At 32.6% G+C, this 26,673-nt stretch overlaps 1 protein-coding gene across 1 annotated transcript in view; it reads left to right on the top strand.

Moving 5' to 3' along the window:
* LOC124535075 (C3 and PZP-like alpha-2-macroglobulin domain-containing protein 8) overlaps positions 1–26,673 on the top strand; it is a 240,584-nt gene that overhangs the window by 180,069 nt on the left and 33,842 nt on the right. Inside the window, exons 8-10 of the mRNA XM_047111123.1 lie at positions 3,227–3,355; positions 4,079–4,233; positions 20,627–20,744. Coding sequence (XP_046967079.1) covers positions 3,227–3,355; positions 4,079–4,233; positions 20,627–20,744 — 402 coding nt within the window. The remainder of the gene's footprint in view (positions 1–3,226; positions 3,356–4,078; positions 4,234–20,626; positions 20,745–26,673) is intronic.

The following is a 26,673-nucleotide window of genomic DNA, read 5'->3' as shown; positions in this document are numbered from 1 at the left end:
GGGTATTTTAGCCAGTGTAAGTTTTGAGCACAAGGGATATAACATCTTTGTTTGGTTCCCAAGATTGGCGATGCATTAGTTATATGAAAAATGAATGATATTTCTTACAGAATCAATTTGGTGACCACTTACCATCAGGTGACCAGCCTTGCTAGTCCGCCTTATATGATATATAAAAAAATAAAAGATTATATGCCTGATTTAAATATAATCTAGGTTAATTTCCTTGAAAATCGTATAAAATAGCAACAATTAATTACCTCTTTATCATGTCAACTCTGTTGACAAAAAATCTAGTTTTTAATAAACTTGGCAATAATTATCTTATATTTAATACAAAGCTCGTTTCAATTTTAAACGAATATACTATAATCAATTTCGTTCGACTTTTTAAGATTATCTTAAAAAGTATCAACATCTAAAATTGTCCATAATGTTTACCCAATTTTTTAGTTATATCTTTATTACAACGTTTCTCCTCAATTGGATTGTTCCGACTCGTTTGATAAAATGTGAGTATTAAATACATACAATCTACGGACTTTATATTATAGTCCAACTGACCACAATACAATTTCGTGCTCCCCTACCCAAAACAGATTTCTTTTGAAGTAGACTTCCAGTAAATTTGGCACGAAACCCGTTTGCTCGTATTTGCTTTGAAGAAAGATGAGCAACGCTTTTTCATATTCTGTCTCGGCTTCCTATTTTCAGCTGAAAAAAGTTATTGACCTAAAAAGGTTGAGGATTTTCATCTGATTTTATAAAACGTTTTCCTATTTTGTTTATTTTTAATGCTTTATTGGTAAATTGTTTATTATCTACTGATCCGATGAAATGAAAAGAAAGAGCTGAGATTTATTATTATTATTACATGGATGTTAATTAAAGATTGCATTTTAAGACCCAGACGTAATTCGGACCTATAGGATTTCATGAATTGATCTAAATTTGTATTCAGAAAGAATTTCATGACAGCGTTGAATAAATACATCGTAAGGAACTTGCTTGTCTCACATGTAAGAAAATCACATTATCCAAAGGATTATTTTGCTCAGCGGTGGGTATTTACTGTTACTACTTATTACGAAATATATTGCAAATTGACTTAACTTTTTAAAAAAAAAGTCTATAGAAAGAACCGGAAACATTAATATTGGTATAAAATGTAAAACAGATTAGCTTAAATTAATCTTTTTAGATGATGTTGAAAATGGATTTCTAATGTATGCGAGAAGTATATGGTTTTATTATAAATATGAAATCCTTTTGAAAACATAACCTTTAATAATACACATTAATGAAAATTGGGTACTTAACTTCATATTTCGAAAAGAACCAATAAGAATATAACTAATTTATTTTCCTTAATTTCCTTACACACAAACACACAACATTGAAATATTCGACCTCATTTTCCTGTATTATGTTTTTCTATTATTTTTCTTTATTATGTCATAAGTGCACAAAACATATTGTATAAGAAACAAAAAATAATAACCCATTCACGAACAATAATAAGTCGTATCTAATGACCTCTTGAAATCGATATCATTATATTAGAACGGGATGAAATAAAGATGTCTTCAATAAAGAATACTCAGGAAAAATATATTTTCATACTGTTATAGGGCGTCCTCTCGTTCGAGAGCCAATAAATGCAGAAATAAAACATAATAAAACTCCGTATCAGTGGAAAGCACGCGACTTGAGGATAACCTATAGATTTACGAGGCCTAAATGTTCCAATACGAATAAGTGATAATATATATCGATAATAGGCTTGAGAAAATAACAGCATAGGTTTAGTATAAAATATTTACTAGTAGTTAAAAGGGTGAGTTTTTTGTTTTAACTACAGGCACAAGGAACATGACATCTTAGTTCCCAAGTTTAGTGGAACATTGTCTATGGGTGATGGTGACCACTTACCATTAGGTGGCCCATATGCTCGTGCGCCAAATCATAAAAAAGAAAAAAAAAATGTCGCTTGACCCTTTGGAGCGGCTTACTTTCAACAAATTTAAAAGTAGATTTCTCAATTCGATTGAATTTTTTTATGTCGGTCTTCTCAGATATTTCCTTTATGAAACGATTTGTAAGAATATTTTTTTTTTCGACGCGTATACATACCGTTTGGGCCTATTTAAATTTGTAGACAAAATAGAAGGGTACAAAATACGAAATGAAATTTTCTATGGCCTTGATTTTACATCTATTTTGGTAAAGTATTTATTTGGTGCCGTTATTTTGTAAAAAAATATGTATGAGTTAGATATATTACAATTCTACTACTAGACTATGATTGAAACATTATTTGGGGGAAGCTCCAAACCTTGAGAAAAACGAAGGCATGTGTTTAGCGGTGATCATTTATTCCATCTTAAAAATAGTATTAAAATACATGAAAAAGTCCCTGTGTATATATTATAATACGTACCAGCTAAGCCGGCTTCTTCATACGCGTAGGCTTCAGTTTATCACGAAAATCCATTGCTATCAATTTTTATATAAAAACATTATTTATGAAAGTCCTACTCCACGCACTTCTAACTTTTAGAAGGTCTTTTTTTACCATTACAAAATACCCACGTGGGTATGTAGTACGTATTTCATTTCCAAGGATTCGAGATCAATATCGATAGAAAGTATTGGCTCACGTCACTTATCTTTAACAATTATATTAAAATAGATTTTGTAACTTCTATCAATAGTCTGCATTCCTGCACTCTCTAATAGATTTTCATCAAAATCAAAACCAGAGAAATTTCATACTACTCTTCGTTAAACTCTCATTAAAAGTGAATTAAAAAAGTCTAAGACTATCCATTGTGATACAATTTGCTTCTTAGCAAATCACATCAAAATCGGTTTAGCGTTTAAGTTTAAGCCATAAAAGCTTCACAGAGGACAAACATACTCTCACATTTTTAGTATTATTAAAGATACGAGTACAATAAATTTATTTGTTATTCTGAACTAATGTATTCATTAATAAATTTATAAACACCTTAAGCCACGAATTTACATAAAGACAGTACAATAAAAATATCCTATTACAATTATTAGTTTAATAATAAAGTTTACAAAGAAAACGCTGCAATAATCCTAATGGCGTGAACGGTGGCCTCATCACTTTGGATCAGTCCAATTACTAACTTCAATTATCCTTTACATATCCAGCACATGTTCTTAATTTAAAAAATAATATCATATCATTTGTCAGGCGGAGCTGGTGGCTGTTGAGGGTAAAGAAATAGAAACACACTACGTGTTGGCGCGCGAGCGAATTCGTCGTTGGAATTCGACGTCCAAGTGTTACCTCCTCGTCGAGAACTTGCCGACGCCATTACAGGTATTTCATTTTATTTATTTTACGACAGAGATAATGTCACCTTTGTGATTTATGAACTGACGTTTCCTTATGACAGTCGAGATAACGGGAAAAATGGACAACCGATAACTTGTGGTCACCTACGTGATTCATGAATTGACACTACTATTGATTCTCTACGCGAATGTTATTTTGGTGTTATAATATTTGATAAAAAGACCTCACTAACAATGGTTATTACAAACTCGTACACTTAAATAATAGTAGTTCGTAGAACTGCTACAACTATCAATTCCAGTTTTGACATGCAAATAAACCATTTCAACTATAAAATTCGCAGGAATACCTGAGATCACATGGCATATTAAATATTATAACAGCACCACCGTACGAGTATATTGTCTGGTGACGAGTTAATATCATTGTTCTAATCGACTGTTACTAACCAAAAAACCTTTTTTTTAATATAAGGCATTATACAAACTTAATTTTAGTACAGCTAACAACAACAGTCTGTAAATTTCTCACTATTGGGCTAAGACCTTGTTCTCTTTGATATTTGGAAATGGAATTGAGGTTTGGAACATATTCTACCACGCTGTTCTAATGCGGGGTGGTGGTTAGTACAGTTCATTACAAAAGACTTATCGAATTGTCGATTCTATGAAAACCATCTTGTTTCCAAAACTGTCATAATTCTGCAACAAATAAGGATTGAAATACTTACAAGGAACTTTCTTATAGGCTGGTGGCATAGCAAGCGCAAGTGTGTGGTCATCTTGTGGATGTAGACAAAGGTTGCTGGCAGCTGTTACTAGCGGTGGTCGCGCCGTCCACTGGGCCGCTGTTCCCGCACCCAATCCAACCGACAACAATGATTTATGCCGCTTCAATTACACGTAAGTTAACTTCATATACTATCCATGTTTTATTAAAGTATCATCTATGGATTTCAAAATAATTAAGATAGTGTTTTTTTGTGTGTGTTATAATTAGCCATTTATCCTCGTTCTATAGATATCCTCTATCTATCAATCGTAAAGTGATCATTCATTAAGGATTTACCTGCTTATCAACCCAATTTGGTAGCTTCACTTAATATAGTTTGTTAAATGAAGATTACAATGACGATTTAAAGACTTGTGAAAGATAGTCGAATAAAGTATATTTTGATTTTGACGGGAGTGTTAAATTACTTGCTTCCTTGCTTGAGTAATTCTGAAAAATAAAAAATATTTTTTTTGTTTTATTTGTACACTCTAGCTTCGAACTTTGGTTAGGCTCGAATCCCAAATCAGGAATTTAATGTAATCATGCATCACGAAATCTTACAGTAAAAGTAACAACCTGTAAATGTCTCATTGAGGTTTGAAGGTGAACCCACCACGCTGCTCCAGTGCGGATTATTACATATAAATGTACCAAATAACTGCTCATAATACCGTTGAGAGAAAAACTCCTCATTTCGCTTGTTGCCTGGTATTAAAATCGCTATAATTTAAGATACACGGTTTCTACACACACATTTATCTACATTTCTCTTGGAATCAACCTCATAATTAGTCAGTAGTCTAACGATCCAATTAAATAGTATGTGTTCATATTAGTCTATCATTGCAGTCGATTTATTTGAATAAGCATAATTTGACGTCGTTATCTCTTGAAGCACGCGTGTGTTGCACACTTACGCAATTCACTAGTAGACATTATCAGTATAGAAACTCCGTATACGATATATGGAGTTACTATTCCTGTTTCCGGGCTGCCAAATCTGATAGGAAAAATAGCTGTTGTTATGCCTTGACAACTTACATTCGTAATATAAATATGGATATTGGTCGTTCTTGATTTCGAATTTTCCTTATACTAGTTTCTTCTTGGGATTCAAACGTTATTCATACCAAATTTTGACTAAATCAATTCTGCGATTTAGACGAGAAAGCGCAACACATAATCATACGGAGTTAATTTGGCATTTTTAATGCCAGTTATTTAATTGTTTGTAATTTATTTGGTAACAGACGTTTTTTGTTTCCCAATTCCTCGACGATTCAGATTTCCACTGATATTGAAATTGAGATTCACGATTTTGTTTTTCATTCTATTTTTTTTACAGTAATGTTTTTGTATTTTATTTTCATTGTTTGTTCTCGAATATTTGTTATTTTTTTTTAAAGTAGGGGGTGTTCTACAAAATTTGTACCCATTGAATTTCTGGGCCACTATTTGTCGGTAGAATTTACATTCTGGTGGTCGATTTATTTACTAATAATTATTATGGATAGGGACAATTTATTTATTTGTATATGAGGAGTTCGGAACTATACATCCAATTCTAAATATGTTTTCTTGGCTACATTATTTGACCTTACTATAGTTAGGTATAGATAGGTATAATATATTGCTATGAAATATATTTTTTACATTTCATCTTCATCGTTAGATTGATTTGATTTGAAAATGACAAATCAAAAGTGCTTGTAATAAGTAACTTGGATAAAGTATTCGAATAAGACTATTTTTTTGTATTCGAAGTTGAAGCACACACATACCTCTTTCTTTCATTATGATAGCTATACATCAGCTAATAGAACGTCTGTTAATTACGTACGTACGTATGTAGTATAAAATGATGAATTAATAAAGAATACCGTTAAAATATTATTGTAGCGAAAGATTTTAAAGAGCCAATCAACGAGAAAGAAAAAAGGTCCATTATGCTCCATCAGGCGTCTATAAACAAAGAACGAATGGCATATCGTTAAATTTTATTTTTATAAGGTTCGATAATTAGTCCCTGAAAATTGCATCGTAAGAGTAATGGTCGCATAAAAACGCGATAAATAAACTCTGACATAATTAAGAGGCGGTACTTTACTTAAGTTCTAGAACGTTATAGTGACGACTACACTAATTGAGATGGATGTGAATAAAATTCGTTTTTTAAATCTTATTAATATTAATTTGAATGTAACTCTGTCTGTTACCTCTTAAAACTTAAACCGGTGAACAGATTTAGATGAAATTTGATGTATAGATTGTTTGAATCCTGGGGAAGAACAGAGGCTACTTTTTTATTTCATCCGTCAAGTTGACCCTTTAGTACGTAATTTCGCGCGGGTAAAAACGCAACTTCAGCTAGTATTTTTTTTGTAGCGTTTATCCTGAAAGTCGAACTACTCAGAAGAAGAGTCTACATAATACTTTTAAATTGACAGACAAATAAACATGACATAATACAGATGTGATTATCGTTTACAACGAATTGTAACATAGTTGCCATAAAATACAATGACAACCTGTAAATTTCCCATTGCTAGGCCTTAGCCCAGTTAAAAAGAGGCCTTAACCTCGTATTCCTTTGAGTAGAAGGTTTGAAGCATATGCCGCCACGCTATATGCGCGTTAATGGAAACACGTGTGGCTGAATTTCGGTTGACAATATTTGAATGACGCATGATAATAATAGTTAAAAAAACGATAGGTTTTATGCACTTGGTTGGAACGAAGTACTTTCGCTATATTAATATAAATTGTTATTTAAAATCCGTGAAGTAAAACAATAATTTTAAATAAACCCGACATAAAATAAGAGAAAGAGAGAGCTAATTCGCCTTGATAACGCATCCCACTTTTTCCGTAAGTGAGAATTTCAACCAATTCACTATTCTAAAAGCCGCATAAAATAACGTCATAACAAAAAAAAAATTCTAAGTATGACATAGTACAATGCACAATGAAACCCATAAAAGTAAAGTAAAGTAAAGTAACAGCCTGTACATTTCCCACTGCTGAGATAAGGCCTCCTCTTCCATTAAGGAGAGGGTTTGGAACATATTCCTACACGCTGTTCCAATGGTGGAATGCACATGTGGCAGAATTTCGATGAAATTAGACACATGCAGGTTTCCTCACGGTGTTTTCCTTCACCGCCGAGTACGAGATGAATTATAAACACAAGCACATATATATAGTGGTGCTTTGCCTGGATTTGAACCATCGTTTAAGATGCACGCGTTATAACCACTATCTATTAGATATTTGTTGCAATTCGTTCATACCTATCATAACATTTGCATCGAATATAGTTTTTTTTTTAAATGAAAAACGATGCTGAGATTGATAAGAATTATAAATACAAGCCTTATATACGTTAGCACTTTACTCGTGGGACTCTTCAACGGCTGAACTAGAGGTCCTGTTAATTAGCATCACTTTATTACAGACCTTTTAGTATGGAATATTATATTACATAAAATAACTCATGCAACTCAACGGATATTTAACAGTAATATCATTTATTTTAATATGCCTACATTTTATCTAATTTTTACTGTACATAAATATATATAAACGACATTCAAGTTCAATTAATTGACAAAAAGGCTTTACTATAATCATTTAGCAATATAAAGGCTAACTTGAATTACACACATATACACAAATGGTAATGATATTCAGCTTGTACACTTGTGTGCTGCATCGATTGCCAATACATTTAAATCAGTAAATTAAAGAGTATTACAGATTAGATTGATTGATGTGCAAGTTTATGTCTTTTAAACGTTGTCGTTTTATCCGTACTGATGTTTGTCAACGCTGATTGCGCGTGTACCACAAACCAGTGTTTCCGGACCACTGACACGCTCTAGTGGGCCATTGAGTGTGAAATGCTAATTTATTTATAATACGCCACAATTAACAAGTACAATATAAAACATTTGGTTAAGTGGTTACGTTATACGGTCGCAGAGCAGGAGTACCCGAGTTCGACATTGACCCTTCGAAGCTCTTTTTCAAACAGAAGTGTTCTTGACCAAATATCTGATTGAGAAATTCAATTTTGTTATCTTTCAAATAAGTATATGTATAACTATAATATCCCACCGTAAACTGAAACGGACATCACACCATATACACATATATAAACATATACATAACATAAATAAAATTCAAACGAATATTAATTGTTGTAAATTAGCTCTGACATCACATAAATTCATATTCGAACAATAAAAGTAATCAAAACGAAAATATAAACGAAATATATTGTCCAATACGTCCGCGTCAGTACGGAAACAAGATTATGTGGATGATGAATGCGCCTCGCGGGTCGTAGCCCATACGATTGCACTCATTGTGTTTATATTGATGATTTATACATCGTTAGTGGGCACATATATAAAACTATATAACTATATACAGACGAATGAATGGCCTCGTTCGACGGAATGTATAATAAAAATATTACATATGTATTAGACGATTGATGTGCTTTTGCTACTTCTATTGAAAGTAAAGTAAAGTAACAGCCTATAAATTTCCCACGGCTGTGCTTCCTCTTCCATTAAGGAGAGGGGTTGGAACATATTCCACCATGCTGTTCCAATGCGGGTTGGTGGAATGCACATGTGGCAGAATTTCGATGAAATTAGACACATACAGGTTTCCTCACGATGTTTACCTTCACCCCCGAGCACGAGATGAATTATAAACACAAATTAAGCATATATATATATATATATATATGCTTAATATATAACTTATATACTATATATACTTAATATATATATATATATATATATATATATATATATATATATATATATATATATGTATAATATATAGTGGTACTTGCCTAGATTTGATCTCACAATCATCGGTTAAGATGCACGTGTTCTAACCACTGGGCCATCTCAGATCCTAACTTATATCGACTAAATATCAATCAATAAATGTTATTAGTGGTGCCTATAGCGTAAAGGTTGAAGAGCCGCCTAGCAATATAAATAGTCACAGGTTAGATTCTATACATCCTATAGCAATTTGACGTCGCCTCTCCTAACATAAGCTTTAAGCTTAATTCGAAGACTGAATGGGATTATATTTCATTCATTATATATGTGTATATATATATTATGCTATTGAATAAATATAATATTAATAATAGTTATTAAATAAGTCTTGATCTCCGCTTTTCTGAAACACTCAACAGGTTTTGATACGGTTTTCATTAAAAGAAACCGTAATAGACGATGAAAGTTTGTACATATTCTAAAAGCCGTAGACAAAATTATATTTACTGTATACCTATTACTCATTAATAAAATAAATAAAATCATATAAACTAAAAATAAATAAAAAGGATTAAACATTTTATTCCTAAGTACGCTTACTCTATTTATTAGTAAATTGCTTTCGAGTCGGATTTCTAGTAGTAATTGAAATAAACCTACTCCAAATTATAATCATAGAGTTAATGTTTATTATGATACCTCGTCAATATATTATGAGGAGCATAGCTGTAGTGTCCGAGTGAGAGGTAAATAGAGACGACGCACTAGTCAACATTCTTTATTTGCACAGGTAGTAGGAAGTTTCAATGCAATCTGATGAACAATATGTCCAAACTCAAAAGTACAGTCAGAGTAAGAAAACCTTCGTCAGTTTTCAAATTGATTCCTTTATCGAGTCTTAAACTCTTATTACCTTTTGAATGTAAACATTAAGTCATTGCGTCGTAATATGTCATTCCCGATCGGTAAAGCAGATTATTGCTCAAACTGAGCATACGAAAATAGATCTTAAGGTGACGAACCTTATCGCTTGACGTGATAAAGAATTATTCCCACATGCCTCGTGCCTAGTTTACTCAAGAAGGTTTTAAATATTCAAGCGTCAAACTCTTTTCTCATGAAATTATCATCAATCTTGACCATAGTTTTGTTCAAGACTTATTCCAAAAAAAAACCTAAATAAATTATAGCTATATATAAAAAAAATATAATTTAAGGTTATAAGTAGTAAATTTTAGCTATCAACTCACAGCTTAAATTATATGACAAAGAGAATTATATAAAATGCACCTTAATGATTATTAACAATACATTGTAAGAGCTGGTTTTAAAGGAGGTCATAGCCCCGAGACATTAAGACCTTTAAGGTTGACCCTATGAGCCACAATATATATGTAATAAAAGAAAAAAAAAACCATCGAAAAGAAATATTCGATGTAGACAAAGCGAAATACAATAAAAAATCTTTTAAAATATTATTAGAGAGAGATTTTTATAAGCATTTTTCTTGAAAATTCATTGGATATTTATAAAAAAATTTAAATAATTTAATCTGTGTTGTAATAAATAATTCAAATACTTGACTGAAAAATATACCTCAATTTTATTGGAAAAGAAATAGAGGCCTCCTCTTTTCTGCCCGAGGGTTTCTCGGCCTCTAAATTCAGCAGCTACATTGTCTTATAAAATATAAAACATTTAAATTATTATTTATTAGAATACTCTATCACACTAACAACAATACTAGTTGACAGCTGCGGTTTCGTTCGTATTTGAGTAATACATAAGTCATTAGGTGTTAGGCATTTAAAAACATCCTCCATATTTGCAGTTCAAACATAATTAATACTTAATTTAATCAATCTCAGTTCAGTAGCTTGATCATGAAAGAACATCAAGCAGATAGATACACAACAGGTTAGATAGATTTTTTTGGGCGTAGGGCTTTGTGCAATCTTTGTGGATATAGAAGAAGGGGACGACCAAAGAAACGATGGACAGAGTGTGTTCGATATGGCTCGAAAGAATGTTACTCGTGAGATTAGATTATGGAAGAAGACATACTTCGGCGACCCAAATTAAAATTATAATAAGAGCAGGAAGATGATGATGAGTGTAAATTAATGTTTAATGTTTAAGGTTGAATGCTAATAGATGCCGTCTTAAATAAAAATCATTTATATATTTGTACTAACTTATATTAAATCATAGTTGTCGAATAATTGTGTATGTACATTTTGTTTTTATTGTTTTGATTTATTCACGACGTGCTGCAAGCAAAGTCGATGTCCTATTAGTAATTCTATTCAGATTCTCGATGTTTTTCTTGGGATCTTCTTTTGATAGCTTAGGACTTTCGCACTATTTATTTAATCATAGAGCCAAAATCGAATTACTCTTTTAAGTGTTTGTTGATAATAGAGAAAAAAACGAATTTGTCTTATGTTTGTTAAAATATTCTTTATTTGAATTATAAGAAAAATTGTATTTCTTCAACTCACTCGTAATATTAATAATTAAAAATAGAAATTCTGTCATTTATCTGATAACAATACACACGTTCACACGTTCGATTTTCAAAAGATAAAATTACGCTATATATTTTTAAGAAGAAGCTAAATCCAATCTATCATATATGGGATTATTTTATCAATAACTCACACCTCAATATCAATAAAGACCATTATTGCAAAAATGTATACAATATTCACGTAGCTGCGGAATTAACCTGAATCGAATTTACTGCGCGGTAATTATTCTTTGGGTCGCTCAATTTTCAATTCCCCGGCTTCCGTGTATAATTAAATGGACCGAATTTGTATCGAAGCTCTTATTAAGAGTAGGTATTTAATGACCTCGCCTTTTTTTAATAAGTCAACCGTTTCAATTTTTTTTTGTATTTCAAATTATCAATTATTGCGCAAGATTTTCGGAGTAGGTATCACCTACTCATCAGATATTCTATTGACAGACAGTAAAAGTAAGTATTGTTGCATTCCGGTTAAAAGGATGTCTGAACCCTTGAACCAACGGTAATGGCACATTGGTGATGGTTAATATCTCATACAGCACCATTTTCTATAGGCAACGGTGGCCACTGATATGTTATCAAAAAACTATTGACCTACTGGACAAATCACGTCTATTTAAACAGATGGTTGTAATTTTAAACCCATTCACCACCACTGAATTTCAATTTGCTTCATTTGTCTTTATAATTCATTTCATGCTCAGCGGGAAAGTAAAACGTTGTAAGGAAACCTGCATGCGTTCAATTTTAATAAAATTATACACAGCGTGGTGAAAATAGCTCCATGTCATTTTCTCAAAGATTCATTGGCATAACAGGACATATACAAGATGACACTTTTTTTTAAACTTCTTTTTGAGTGTGTTTCTTTAGTGAGCTTTATATTATTGTTAAAAATTCAATCAATATGAATATGAGTGGACATGTATGGCGACTTTATGCTATACTTTTATAAAATAAAGTCGCTTTACTCGTTTACTATTTTTTGTCCGCTTTTCTTCGAAACTGTACTTCGGAGTTTGACCTGGTTTCTACTAATTTAAATATCCTTCCGAAAGATTTCTAGTGTAATAAATTACACCTCAATTTAATCAATAAAGTCACCATCAAATATTATAAATAATCGGGTACAACTAAATTATATTAGGTACACGATCGATATACCATATTAAGTAATAAAAATAAATGTATATTTGTATAGTTGGCATTATATATTTTTAATATTCACTTAATTTCTTGAAAGCCCTTCTAGGTAGGCACTCATTGCTATTTTTATTGGGTTCCAGTTTGAAGTGTGAAAAAGTAATGCACAATTGACGTATCTTAGCTCCAAAGATAGGTGACTTATAGGCAAAGTAAGAAATAATAATTACTACTGCTTACAGCGTTTAAGTCTTTGTGCGGTGTTGACCACTTAGAATCTCTGATCTTGCCGTCTGCCTACACTATGACTGGAAATTTGAATATCACGTAAATTCCAATACAAAGTTATAACAATATGTAAGAATCTCTAATAGAAAACAGTGACAATACTCAGACCTTATTAAATGATCTATCGGCCTTTATTCAAACTTTCCCCATTACGTTTCGAGCATGGCTATAGATGTCTCTTTAACTTTAAATTACTTTTGAAGTTTGAATGAATAGTTTCTTAATCGCGACGTAAATGGTATTCGTCTTATGTACACAGCTAATGTGTTAGTAATAATTGCTTCACAATTATTTTTTCAGTGTTACAAACTTAATTATCTTTTACATAGATATCAATTTTATTCAAGTAAGCTTTACAATGAAGCGTTTTTGAATGGTTAATGATTAAATGCTACCACCGTTTTGGAAAGCAGCTTCTAGCGAAAAATTACGGCAAGAAACTCGCATAGTTGCTCTTTTCATATAAACAAATTTACAATGCTGTTATTTACAGTAATTAGTGTCCTATCATGGAATCCGAGCCTAACTCCAGGGGTTACTTTCCAGAAAGTACTCTTCTAATGAATAATACGATTTAATTATTAATTTAGTCTTAATAATATTTTTAAATTTTGAAAATGGAAACCTTGATTATATTTCTCGATATCTTATTATATATGCGTATATCATTGCCCAAAAACGTTCTCTTTACCGTATGCAAACGGAAACTAGGGGTTACAAATTTATTCTTATTTCTTGTATTAATAGTATGTATATCAGCTTTGATGGAATACTTTTTTATTTTCTTTTGTATAAACATTATATTATCATAAATATATTGTGAAGTAGCCGTTAATACACCGATTTCTTTAAATTTCTCGTGTAATGATATTTATTAAACCGCCATTGTTGCAAGTGTCAATAGCTGATGGTAATCACTTTCCATCAGATGACCTCCTGCTCGTTTGCCACATATAATACTAAAAAAACATCAGCATTATTAACAATACGGCTTGGAGACGACGTTATAATTTGGCATTTCAAAATGTTTATCTCAGGTATGTTTCTAATTAAAAAAAACCGAATGTGATGCTCCCTTAAAATGTTTATTGACTTCTAATAGAAAGTCACATAAAATCATATTATACACCACAACAACAACGCGTTTGTAATTTTATATATTATAAATATTAGATACTATATGTGTTACAGAAATATGTGTATGTACAATACTTTTTTAAATATTTTGTATCCCTCACTAGTTGTAAATTTTCTTTTATTAAGTGTATGATGTAATAAGTAAATAATTTATAAATATTTTTTTTTTTATAGAATCAATAAAGCAATAATTTTTGTTTGTTGTCTTATTTCCTCAACATACTGAGAGAAGTAAAAACAAAATACATAACATTTAGAACTTTTCTGTCAAGCCGCCTGGCGGGTATAGGCCTCAATACTATAGACTATCCCAGGTTAGTTAATATCATCATATGATAGTATGAAGCCGGATATGATATATGGAGCCAAAAGGCTCAATATTGTTTTCAAAACGATTCTAACGATATGAATAGAAGTTGTAGTTATACCTTCCTGAATTTAATTACTATACATTAGCTCTTGTTAATGAATCGCTCGTAACGATTGAAATAATTTTCAATTTCCATTACACTGCATAAAATTAAGTATTCAATCTAAAAAAAAAACTTGACTTAAATTTAAGTTTCGATCAAACTTATATAAAAAGAAAATTTATTAGTTACGCGTTTTTGCTACTATACCGAAAATACACTATTCATAATATGTATTACGGAATATATTTTTTGTTTTCTGTTGCCAATAATCTTTCTGAGACGGACAGGAAGATGAAATGGTCTCGAGGGTAACGTAGCTCCGCATCTCATGAATTATTTTACTCTTTAAAGGTATTTTCTGTTTCTAAGATCCGAACGAGAGGATTCTATCGCGTTAAGTGTAAACATTTATAATGCAAGCTCATGTTTGAATTTAATTAATTAATCTTTATAAAAACCGATGTACGCCAATGGTTGGAAGACGTAATCTTAATTGAATATTCTGGATTAAAACAGTAATCGGTAAAGACAAAATCTTTATTAAAAAAGATAAACTATTACTCTTAAAGTAAAACCCACTGCTGGGCTAAGGTCTCCTCTTTTTTAAGTAGAAGGTTATTTCACCATACCATTCCGATACAGATTGGTAAATACACATGTGACAGAATTTTGTTGAAATTTAACTCATGATGTTTTTCTTCACCACTGAGAACTAGATGAATTATGAACAAAAATTAAGCACGTAAAACTTCAGTGGTTCTGGTGTGGATTTGAACTCGTTATCATCAGTTGAGATACATGTAGCCAATGAGTCATCTCAGATAACTAGTTTATTGATTTTTAAAAAGTTAGCACCAAATCGGTATTAAGAAACAGATAACTGAAAAAAATAGCGAAAAAAAAAACAACAGACTATAAAGTGAAGTAATAATACAGTCTATACATTTCTCACTGCTGAGACAAGGCCTCCTCTTCCATTAAGGACAGGGTTTGGAATATATTCCACCACGCTGTTCCAATGCGGGTTCGTTGGTGAAATGCATATGTGGCAGAATTTCGGTGAAATTAGACACATGCAGGTCACGATGACTTCCTTCACCAACGAGTACGAGATGAATTATAAACACAAATTAAGCACATACATATATATAGTGGTGCTTGCCTGGGTTTGAACCCGCAATCATCGCTTAAGATGCACGCGTTCTAACCACTGGGCCATCTCAGCTCATCAATAGATTATAATTTAATTCAAATTCATCAGCTATGTTATCCACCGCAGTATAAAATTGTTTTTTATTGATTAAATTTCCTGGATGTGATCATTTCATTCCGAGTATAACCTCTCCAGTTGTTTTCCACGAATAAATGTTTTGTATTTTTTACAATCCATTGTGAAAACTAAATGAACTACAATGATTGATCGAAGGGAAGAAAGCCTCTGAACGTTATATGTTAGTTGTGCAACTGATATGTAGATAAAAACATTGGTAACATAATTAAGAATTCTATGAAAATGCTTCCGTTCAAATGACGAACAGCATTTAAATATTCATCTACAGGACAAAACTCTACTCCAAGGTTTTTCAATCGTTTTCAATGTGAGTTGATCTGTTTCATCCGCTACGTCCATGATTCCACCACCGCCGGAATAATTATAATACTCAATCAATAAATTATAAGCCTGTGAAATTTTATTGATGCTAATTTGAATCTAAAATTATTGATTTTTTGAATTAAGATTCACGATTAACCTGTCGTCTGTTGCGTGGAAAAGTATGGAAATCATTTACAATTGTATCACATACGTCACTACAGTCCTTTCTCATCTATTAAGTATAAGGTTCTTGATCTTATTCCACCAAGTTTCTTTTGTCTACCATAAGATTGCCTAGAATAGATCGCTATTTTAGCGAAAAGGCCACCTCTTGTGCATCTTTCTTGAACATGACTAAAGTATGTGTTTATTGGTGTAAATTAAAAGAGTATTTTGATTTGATATTAACTTTTTTCTTGGTGGTAGGGCTTTGTGCTAGCCCGTATGGGTAGGTACCACCCACTCATCAGTTATTCTTCCGCCATTTATTCGCCAACAGTACTCAGTAGTGTTGCGTTCCGGTTTGAAGTTTGAGTGAGCCGGTTTAACTACAGATACAAGGGACATAACATCGTAGTTCCCAAGGCTGGTGCCACATTGACGATGTAAAGAATATTTAATATTTCTTACAGCGTCATAGTCTATGGGAGATGGTGACCACTTACCATCAGGTGGCCCATATGCTCGTGCGCCAACCTATACCTCAAAAAAAAACTTAGGAGAAATTACAGAAACTAAATAAGGTCTTAAGTAATCAATAATCTTTGTTCTATTTTGATACATTATTCGTTTAAAATCCATGCATCCTAACCACAGAACGGCTTAAAATAGATTTAGTTAAACATAAACTATAGTGAATTATTAACTACTCGTTATAATTAATTATTCGTTCGTATCTAAAGTATCGCCTCGTAACAACAATGTAAACAGCGCAATGTCCCATCGCGTTTCGAAACAATTTGTATCCTGTCAGCAAACGATACCCTTGAGGTCGAATTACATTGATTCATTAGTATGCCCCCTTTAAAGTGACACAGTTGACTAAATATGTATGTGTTGTAATTTAATTTCAGTACAATATTTGACCCGAATTGTCTATGCTGATGCATATCTGGTCGTATTTTCTAATTTTCAAATAATCATATTTCTAAGGAGTTTCGATGTCTTTGGTATATTTCTTTTATAATTTTAATTTACGTTCATCATCATCATCATCATCATAATCAGCAGCAGCAGCAGCAGCAGCAGCATTGGTATGTTATAGAAGTATCCTGTCGAAAAACTTTTAAAAATATCATCCCACGTTTTACCACCAAACACTTTGTATTATTTTGTTCAGGTTTAAAGAGCTTTTTCAATGTAACAACAACAGCCTGTAAATTCCCACTGCTGGGCTAAAGGCCTCCTCTCCCTTTAAGGAGAAGGTTTGGAACATATTCCACCACGTTGTTCCAATGCGGGTTGGTGGAATACACATGTGGCAGAATTTCTATGAAATTTGTCACATGCAGGTTTCCTCACGATGTTTTCCTTCACCGCTGAGCACGAGATGAATTATAAAGACAAATTAAGCACATGAGTCAGCGGTGCTTGCCTGGGCCATCTCAATTTAAAAGTTATATATAATATAGAGCTCACCATTAAGTGGTCCGTTTGTCAGTTCAAGAATTTAATTGAAAAAAGTCATTTACTTAAAATAATACTGCTTCTATTATTATTTAGCTAAGGTAATGTATACAGTATTATTACAAAAATTAACTGAGAATATGTGTTGAGCCATATCGGCAAAGTGATAATCGATCAAGACCATTTCCAGGTCAATTAGTTTATCGAGCTCTACGCTCGACAATATGCGTGCATTCGCTTTTATGAAAAATAAAATGATTGTTCGTTATAATTTGTGTTTGGTTATGATATACTCTCTTTTAGAAATAGGAAAATAGAAACAAAATATTTAAAACTAAATTTTGCTTGGGTATAAAAATTTATATTTTAAGTTTTTTTGTGAAATTATTTATTATCGTTATATGATAAACAAATATCTTTAATACAAGCAGAATTTGTGACTAAAAAACTATTGAACGAATAGAATTAATTATAACGTGATTTATCTATCGTGTCATAATTGCAGCGTAAAAATATAAGAAATTATAAATTAAATTTAAAAAAAAACATTAAGAAAAAAAAACACACACACACACACACTTGACAAAGGTATGTTGCAGAGATATTCAAGACTACCTGAACTGCTGAGACTTGTGTCAAATATTAGTGTAACAGCTTTCAAGTAATTCAAACTAATAAGGCAAACAAAAGGAGAATATACAGACATTTATAACCGTCTAATATTTTCGGCTCAAAATAACAAAAAATCATAAATACTACAAAACATTTTGAAATAAAAATATAACAAACCGAAAATCAGGTTATGAAATTAACTAGTAATGGAAATAAGAGCAAAACAGTCCCACGTTGGGCGCCATTTTCTTCCAAGAGATTTTTTTTTTTGGCAAAAAAAATAACATCATGCCTTGACCTAGTTCTTTCATTAAAATAAACTCATCACAAGCTACATAAGTTTACATACAATAATAGTATGAAGATTAGAACAAGACAAAGATTGCACTTGCTATGATCGAATATTGGTTAGTTCAGTTCAATGTATAAATAAAAAGTTTTACCTGATAAGTAGGTAACCTATTTCTCAAAACCATCTCTGTACAGCTATGCACTGACTTTGATATGCACTTTTAACCTAATTTTGTCTCTTGTCATAGAACCTACACTAACTAACTTACCTAGTACGTACATTTAACAGGGCTGTCACTCTTGAGAGATTTTTAACACTAAAAAATGTGTCTGCGTATTTTCGTACATTCTTCAGAAGATGATATAAATAAATGTGAATGTAAATAACGTTATTAAAAAAATAAAAAGCACCGTAACTGGATGGATACATAAATTGTAAATATATAATAAAAAGTAGTCTTGAAATTTGAAAAGATTCCTTTCCAAATAGACTTATATTGAATTATTTTTTTTATTTTTGGATATATTTAACGGTTAAGCCTTTCAAAATGCCATTTGAAATTCACCATAACAAAGTATCATATATACTCTTATACGCATGCACTAAAATACTTTTACTTAGTTTCACTAAAGCCGCATCAAAAATGAGCTCATAATTTCAAATGAGCTACTACTAGGCGAGATAACTGTTCCAACAATTTCGTATTTTCAACCATTTATTGACGAGAAACAACGTTTTAAAACTTCAAGGATCAAGAATCCAAGTTCGAGAATTACGCAGCATGCTACACGTATCTTATTATTACATATCGAATAAAATCAAATATCTGTGAGCTGAGCCATGAACAAAACCTCGTTCATTTACATTTCGTTCAAAACGACACAAAACGTAAAAAAAAAATGAAACTTACGTCTATAAAAGTAACCATACGCAGCGATATCGGCGCTACTTTAAATTTTATAGTCAATGCTTTAGAATTCCACGCCGTCGCTTTAAATATACGCTACATTGTCAGAGTTTGCGATACTGTAGGTAAATGTAACAAACATCGCATTGTTGGGGACCGGTCGAACGTCACTGAATGTTACAGCGTTATCCATTTTTCCCCGGGCGCCATGACAGCCGATACGGTCTCGTCACTCGCTTGTTATGTCATAACCGCTTTGTTTTGTGTTAGGGAATTTATAATGCTATTTTATATCGTGACCCTTTATTATTTGACTTTATTTTTTATTGATACCTAGTTCTAAATTTACGTTATATTACGATTCGTGTTCATAATAAATGTGCTCAACATTACACAGTATAAAACAAAGTCGCTTACCGCTGTCTGTCCACATATATGCTTAGATCTTTAAAATTAGGCAATGGATTTTGATGGGGTTATTTTTAAAAGATAGAGTGATCAGAGAGGAAGATTTTGGTGTATAATACATGGACAATATATAGTAAAGAAAGAAAAAAAATCCTGTAGTATATTCAGTATCAGAATTGCAGCTGCACGAAGCCAGGGCAGGTTTATGCTAATTTCAACAATAACTGTGTAATGATTGAACACAATGATGAATGGTTCGTGAATACATAGCTATGATACAAACAAAGAACATTAATTCTGATTTTTGTAAACATTTATTTACGACCTCACCGCAGAACACAAGCATGATATATCAGAATCATGATATGCGACATTCGCTGTAATAATTATGTAAATATACGTGTCAAAATGCCGTATCACCGTTAGTCGCTGTCAACGTTTCACGAGTGATAAATGTATCCTTACAAAATCGCACACATGTAGAGGTATTCTGTAAAAATCACCATAGAACACGAACGTGAAATATCTGAATAGGAGATGTGTCATTGATTGAAATAGTTATCAAATTTAAAGAAGGAGCACGTCTTCATCCTAAGCATTTATGTTACTGTACTTGTGTATATTATGTATAATAATATTTTCATCAAATCAGTCAGTAGAATTAACTTATGTCGATAAGCTAGTTAACCGAATACTACGCAGTCAAGGGAATAGGAGAAATCAAGTGAATTTGGTCCTAATAAAATATACGTCCATTTGACCTCAGGTTTCCCGTGACAGCTGACATGGCGCCGGTCAGTTCACTGCTCGTCTACTACGTCACAGAGGCGGGTGAGCCTGTGAGTGACGTCGCTAGCTTTCACGTCCGACTCTTGCACAAGGAGGTGAGTCTTATGTCCTTTGATATAAGGTACAAAATTGTTTGTTAAAGTAGCATGAAATATATTCAGTGAATTTACCTAATGGTCTTTGACTGGTATACGATACAATTGTATTTAGTGGTTTGTCGCTGCATATTCCTATATAACACTATTCCTAATACAATACGTGTAATAAAAATAAGGTAAGTAAATTAACCTTCTTAGTAGAAGAGTTCTCCAACCTCGTGAAAAGTTTAGATATTATTTAAACCTTACTTAATGGTAGAGCTTTGTGCAAACCTCTCTGGGAGATACCACCTATTTATCAGGTATTCTACCGCCAAACGGCAGTACTCAGTATTGTTGTATCCCAGTTTAAAGGATGAGTGATACTACCGGCACAAGGGTGATATCTTAATTCCCAGTGTTGATGTAAGTAATGGTTAATAATTCTTAGTGACATTGCCTATGGGCGGTTGTAACTACTTACCATCGTGTCAGTCATAAGCTCGTTTGCCTGCTTATTCCATAATAAAAAAAAAGGAATCTGCATAGCGAGTTGAAAGAAAGCCCATATATATATATATATATATATATATATATATATATATATATATATATATATATATATATATGCTTGGTATTAATAGACTTTGACTTCGCTTGGAGATTTTCACACAAGCCTAAAATCGTTTCTTGTACATGTAAAAGTTCCTTAAAATTCGTCCTAAGAGTCGAGATGGCCCAGTGGTTAGAACGCGTGCATCTTAACTGATGATTGCGGGTTCAAACCCAGGCAAGCACCGCTGATTCATGTGCTTAATTTATCTTTATAATTCATCTCCTACTCAGCGGTGAAGGAAAACATCGTGAGGAAACCTGCATGTGACAAATTTCAAAGAAATTCTGCCACATGTGTATTCCACCAACCCGCATTGGAACAGCGTGTTGGAATATGTTCTAAAACCTTCTCCTCAAAGGGAGAGGAGGCCTTTAGCCCAGCAGTGGGAATTTACAGGCTGTTGTTGTTTGTTGTTTGTTTGTTTGTTTCGTCCTTCACAACCGATCATAATATATAAGCCCACATTAAGGACTGAAAACTCAGTACTGGCTCGGCCTTAAGCCGCTGTCTCATGCATCTGGTAAAATTTACGAGTCTCTATAATGCGACACTCGATTAAATTTTTATTCATAGTATAAGTGCATGTTTTTATTTTGAACGCGAATCAATTCCTGCTCTGGAGCGTATACAATTGTTAAGCTCTTATGTTTATTTATTTATTTAGAAGATATTAATTAAATTTTTCCGCCTCGCATAGATATTGTTGACCTCCGTAGTCTTATCTGATCACTCGACCTATTTGTTTTATGCAACCCAGATCCCTGTCGATAACAAACCCCTTCAATACTTAATTACAAAATAGTATTCATAGATTAAATCTCTATGAAAATTAACTTTAATGTCATTATTTATTAAGGATGATAATAAAGATTATGAAAGAAAAGACAAAACATATCATTACATTCTATAATAACCTTTACTGCTTAATGAAATAAAGTCATAAATAGCTTGTACATAACCGTCGTATATTAAAATAGGGTCGGATTAAAATATGAAGAAAACAAATTGCGACGTTCTCTCCCTCCGATTGTGGAATTAAAATGTTGCGGTTTTTGCTGCGGAATGTATTTTTGTGTGAAATTGTTTGGAAAATTTGGCACAAGTGAAATTTTGCCCGCCGTATAGTTTAGAAATATGCGTATGAATATATTTATATAATATATAATCCGTTATGTATTCATCCTTACGTCAACATTCAAGTATAGCATAGTGAGATAATTTATTCGATATTTGATTTTTTAAGGGTTGCATACTTGCGATGAAAAATACCGAGAATCTCATAATATGGCATATTTCCTCCGAATTTACTTGAGTCAAACATTTGAATAATTTGGAAAATAAATGAGTAGGTACTCAAATAAAATTTACATATCAATGGGTGGAGCAATAAAAATGTAATTTAACTATATTAAATTATCAACGTAGCGAGTTCTACTGTTGGACAAAGATCTCTTCATTATCTTTCAACTTACGACCAATCCTTACGGAATGAATTCGACTCATCTAATCATCTCCTGGGCTTGCCGCAATGTCTTTTAGCAAATGAGGAACTTAATGAGAATTATAAATGTTTAGATTTATATTATTCCATAGTTTTAACTTTCAAGTTTTGGGGAAGGAGGGGTCGAACTCATTCCGTAAGAATAAGCTATTTGACTGGTTTTTAAAATCCATTTTATATTATTTAGTAGAGGTTAAGGAACCCAGTAAAAGTTGTTTTTTTTATTTCTAGTACATATTTGCCGAAAAATATCTTATTAAAAATTCCATATTTAAATAACGCGCGAAAACGCTATTTGGACAATATGGCGCTGCAAAGGGGTCGGTGACGTCACTTTGCTGTATTTTAATCTGTGGTACATATAGAAGAAAAGCAAGGTTTACAAGAAAGTGACTTCATCAAAAGCCCAGCCAATCAGGAGCGTTTTGTGTCACGTGACAAACGTTTGAAAAAATGAATTTTTATTTATTGATTTCTGAATAAATTAAGTATTATTTTCAACTTTCGTTAGTAAATAACCATTTTTGAACTCCGAAATATACAGTGATTACAATAATGCACAATTTATTTTTCGCATTGTCAAATAGCCTATTGGGCCTCCGAATCTCTCACTTACCTGACGAAACGCAGTAGCATAGCTACCACTTCACGCCGATTTTACGTGAGAGAGTGGTACTTCCCCGGCCGTGCCGGCCCATTCGGCTGTAGCCCGAAGGTATACAGCGTGGCACTACCACTGTAAAATTTAAATGTGTTAAAAGTGAAAAGTTATATTCTATGTTGTTTACACCTATAAAGATGTATCACCTCGACTGTCACCTATATTAAAAAAAAAATTAAGTGTTTAGTGTTTAACACTTAAGTCGATGGTGTTACTTTTACAATAAATAAAAATAAATAAATAAAAGTAACTCTGTCTGCATGTCGCTCACTACTAAGCCACAGAACCGAATTTAATGAAATTTGATATGAAGCTGAACTTGAACTTCAAGAAGGGACATAGACTACTTCTTTTGCCTAATACATTATAACCAATCCCTAAAACACGAGCGAAACCGCGGGCAACAATGAGCAAGATAGTATAATACTTAAACATATCGCCTTCTTTATTATTGGCGCATTATATAGCGCAAGTAGTTCCCATTAATTGCCTCTTTTTTTTTAGATCGCAATGTTCGTACCCGAGGAATACAATTATTTCCATGTTTTTTTTTTGTAATTAAAATAGTAAGAAACCAAAAGCACGCAATTCCGACTTGCAAGTGACTTTATTATCCTTTTAGAATAAAGCGTCTGCTTGCAGCCGTTTGCGGAGAGGTTCAAAAAGAACATTTCGAGTATTAGTTACGTGCGCGATGGATTCCCTATACGTATATCCAGAATTCATACTGAACTGGTACAAGTATGAGCCGAGATGGCCCAGTGGTTAGAACGCGTGCATCTTAACCGAAGATTGCGGGTTCAAACCTAGGCAAGCACCGCTGAATTTTCACGTGCTTAATTTGCTTTTATAATTCATCTCGTGCTCGGCGGTGAAGGAAAACATCGTGCGGAAACCTGCATGTATCTAATTTCATAGAAATTCTGCCCATTTGTATTCCATCAACCCGTATTGGAACAGCGTGGTGGAAGATGTTCCAAACCTTCTCCTCAAAGATAGAACAGGCCTTAACCTAGCAGTGGGAAATTTACAGTACATTTATAACTTATACTAAATGGTCACTATTTTTTTAAGAAAAACACAATATCATGCGCTACCTAATTTAAGAAGTATTTGCTAATTAAAGTCAAAGGTATTTCCCAAACTTTTAAATATATGCGGGTCAGCCTTGTTATGATCCTCATCTCTATAATTATACAGGCTCTTTTGTTTACGATTCTGGAATAATATTATTATTAACCATAATATGATGGTGTTACTAATTTCCATACACGGTTTAACCCATGTACGAGGACGGGTCAGATGTTTGGGATGTTCCGTGGCGTTTTCTGTGACCACAAAAGTGTGCAAATTTCAGCTCAGGAGTTAAGGCATACAACTTGCTTTTGAATTAATATTATATTTTGTTAGCAAAATGCATGTGACATTTAAAACAAAAAGAAAGAAATAAAAATAAAATATCAATAAATCTTCACCCGCACCACCTAGATGTCCGAAAATCCACAACAGCGCGATTTCTTAGAAATTTTCTGCCTCGCACAACCACTGTGTGGAACCAGTTTTCGCCGGCGGTTTTTCCGAACCGATACGACATGGGAACCTTCAAGAAAAGAGCGTACTCCTTTCTCAAAAGCCGGCAACGCACCTGCAAGCCTCCTGGTGTTGCAGATGTCCATGGGCGGTGGTAGTCACTTTCCATCAGGTGAGCCTCCTGCTCGTTTGCCACCTATTCCTTAAAAAAACATACCCTATATATCTTTGGGTTTTTCTGTTAATGTATTTTGGAAAAGCGTGGGGCTTGAAGATCTTCTTCTCTTCCTTGTATTGAACATAAACCTATTAGCTCTGCGTCTGAACTCTTTTCAGTCGAGTAGATTCACTCGTCGTGTCATAAGAATGTACTAGTAGCTGTGCAGATAATTGTGCATTATAAAATTTCTCACAGGAAAAAATAAGAGCGGAGATGACCCACTGGTTCGAACGCATAAATATTGACCGAATATTGCTGGTTTTACCCAGCCAAGAATCACTGAATCTTCATACACTTAATTTGTGGTTATTAATCTCGTGCTTGGAGGCGAAGACATCGTGAGGAAATCTGCATTTGTCTAATTTCAATGAAATTTTGCCGAACATGAATATACCAAACAATTGGATCTGCGTGGTGGAATATGCTCATAACATTCTGCCCAAAAATGGAGAGAAGGGACTATATTGACTATTAGTATGACTTTTTTGGGAACTTAGATGGTGTAACTTGAGATTGGTGGCTCCGACCTAAAACGGACGGAAAAATTCAACGGAAATAAAATGAGGTCCTACCACCCTTCTAGTTTGGGCTACTTTCTTTCTTTTTGTTTTAAATGTCACATGCATTGTGCCAACAAAAGCGTCTTTTATTTAAAGGAAATCCAAAGAATTTATACTATAACGCTTTTGGAGTTTTATCATTTGTTTTCAATACAATATGTAAAACAAAAGAAACATTGACGTTTATAGACACACACACACTTATGTGTGTTGTATTTATATATGTCATTACAATATAGCGAAATAATAATAAAAAATAATACGTTAAATTGCAATCATATTTCTCAGTGTACAATATTTCGACAGATTACAATCTCTCGTCAGATTGTAATCTAACGAATTTCGTAATCTTACGGTGACATATACATACACATATCCATTATGTAAGTTCTTATAATAACAGTCATCTGTATAATTTTAAGTATATTATAATAAATTAATAAGATTTGACGCTATTGATAATATTATAAATCGGCTAAATCGATATTAAATAAGACAGAGGCAAACTCAATTGTACCTCTCACCAGCAACAAATCGTTCCTCATTAAGATCTGTTAATTGAATCCAGAGATAGTTGTTAGCTAATTGTTCGATTATCTAGCAAGGAGAATTAATTTGAATCTGTTTGAGGATCCATGAAATAAACAAAGACTGATGATAATGGCTTGCCGTAAAACTTGACTAAAGACGTTATAATTTTGGATCCAACTCTAAAAAGACATAAAAAACAGAACTTCCTCATAAATCATGCAAGCAAATATGAAGTCTAATGACAAATAAAAATGCTTATCCACAAACTGATATTTCCTTAAGTCTTTTAGCTTATATTTATAAACGAATCCAAAATTTCGATAACAGT

Source organism: Vanessa cardui, chromosome 14 (assembly GCF_905220365.1).
Source record: "Vanessa cardui chromosome 14, ilVanCard2.1, whole genome shotgun sequence".
NCBI classification, from domain to species: Eukaryota; Metazoa; Arthropoda; class Insecta; order Lepidoptera; family Nymphalidae; genus Vanessa; species Vanessa cardui.
This window is presented reverse-complemented; position numbering and strand designations above follow the sequence as displayed.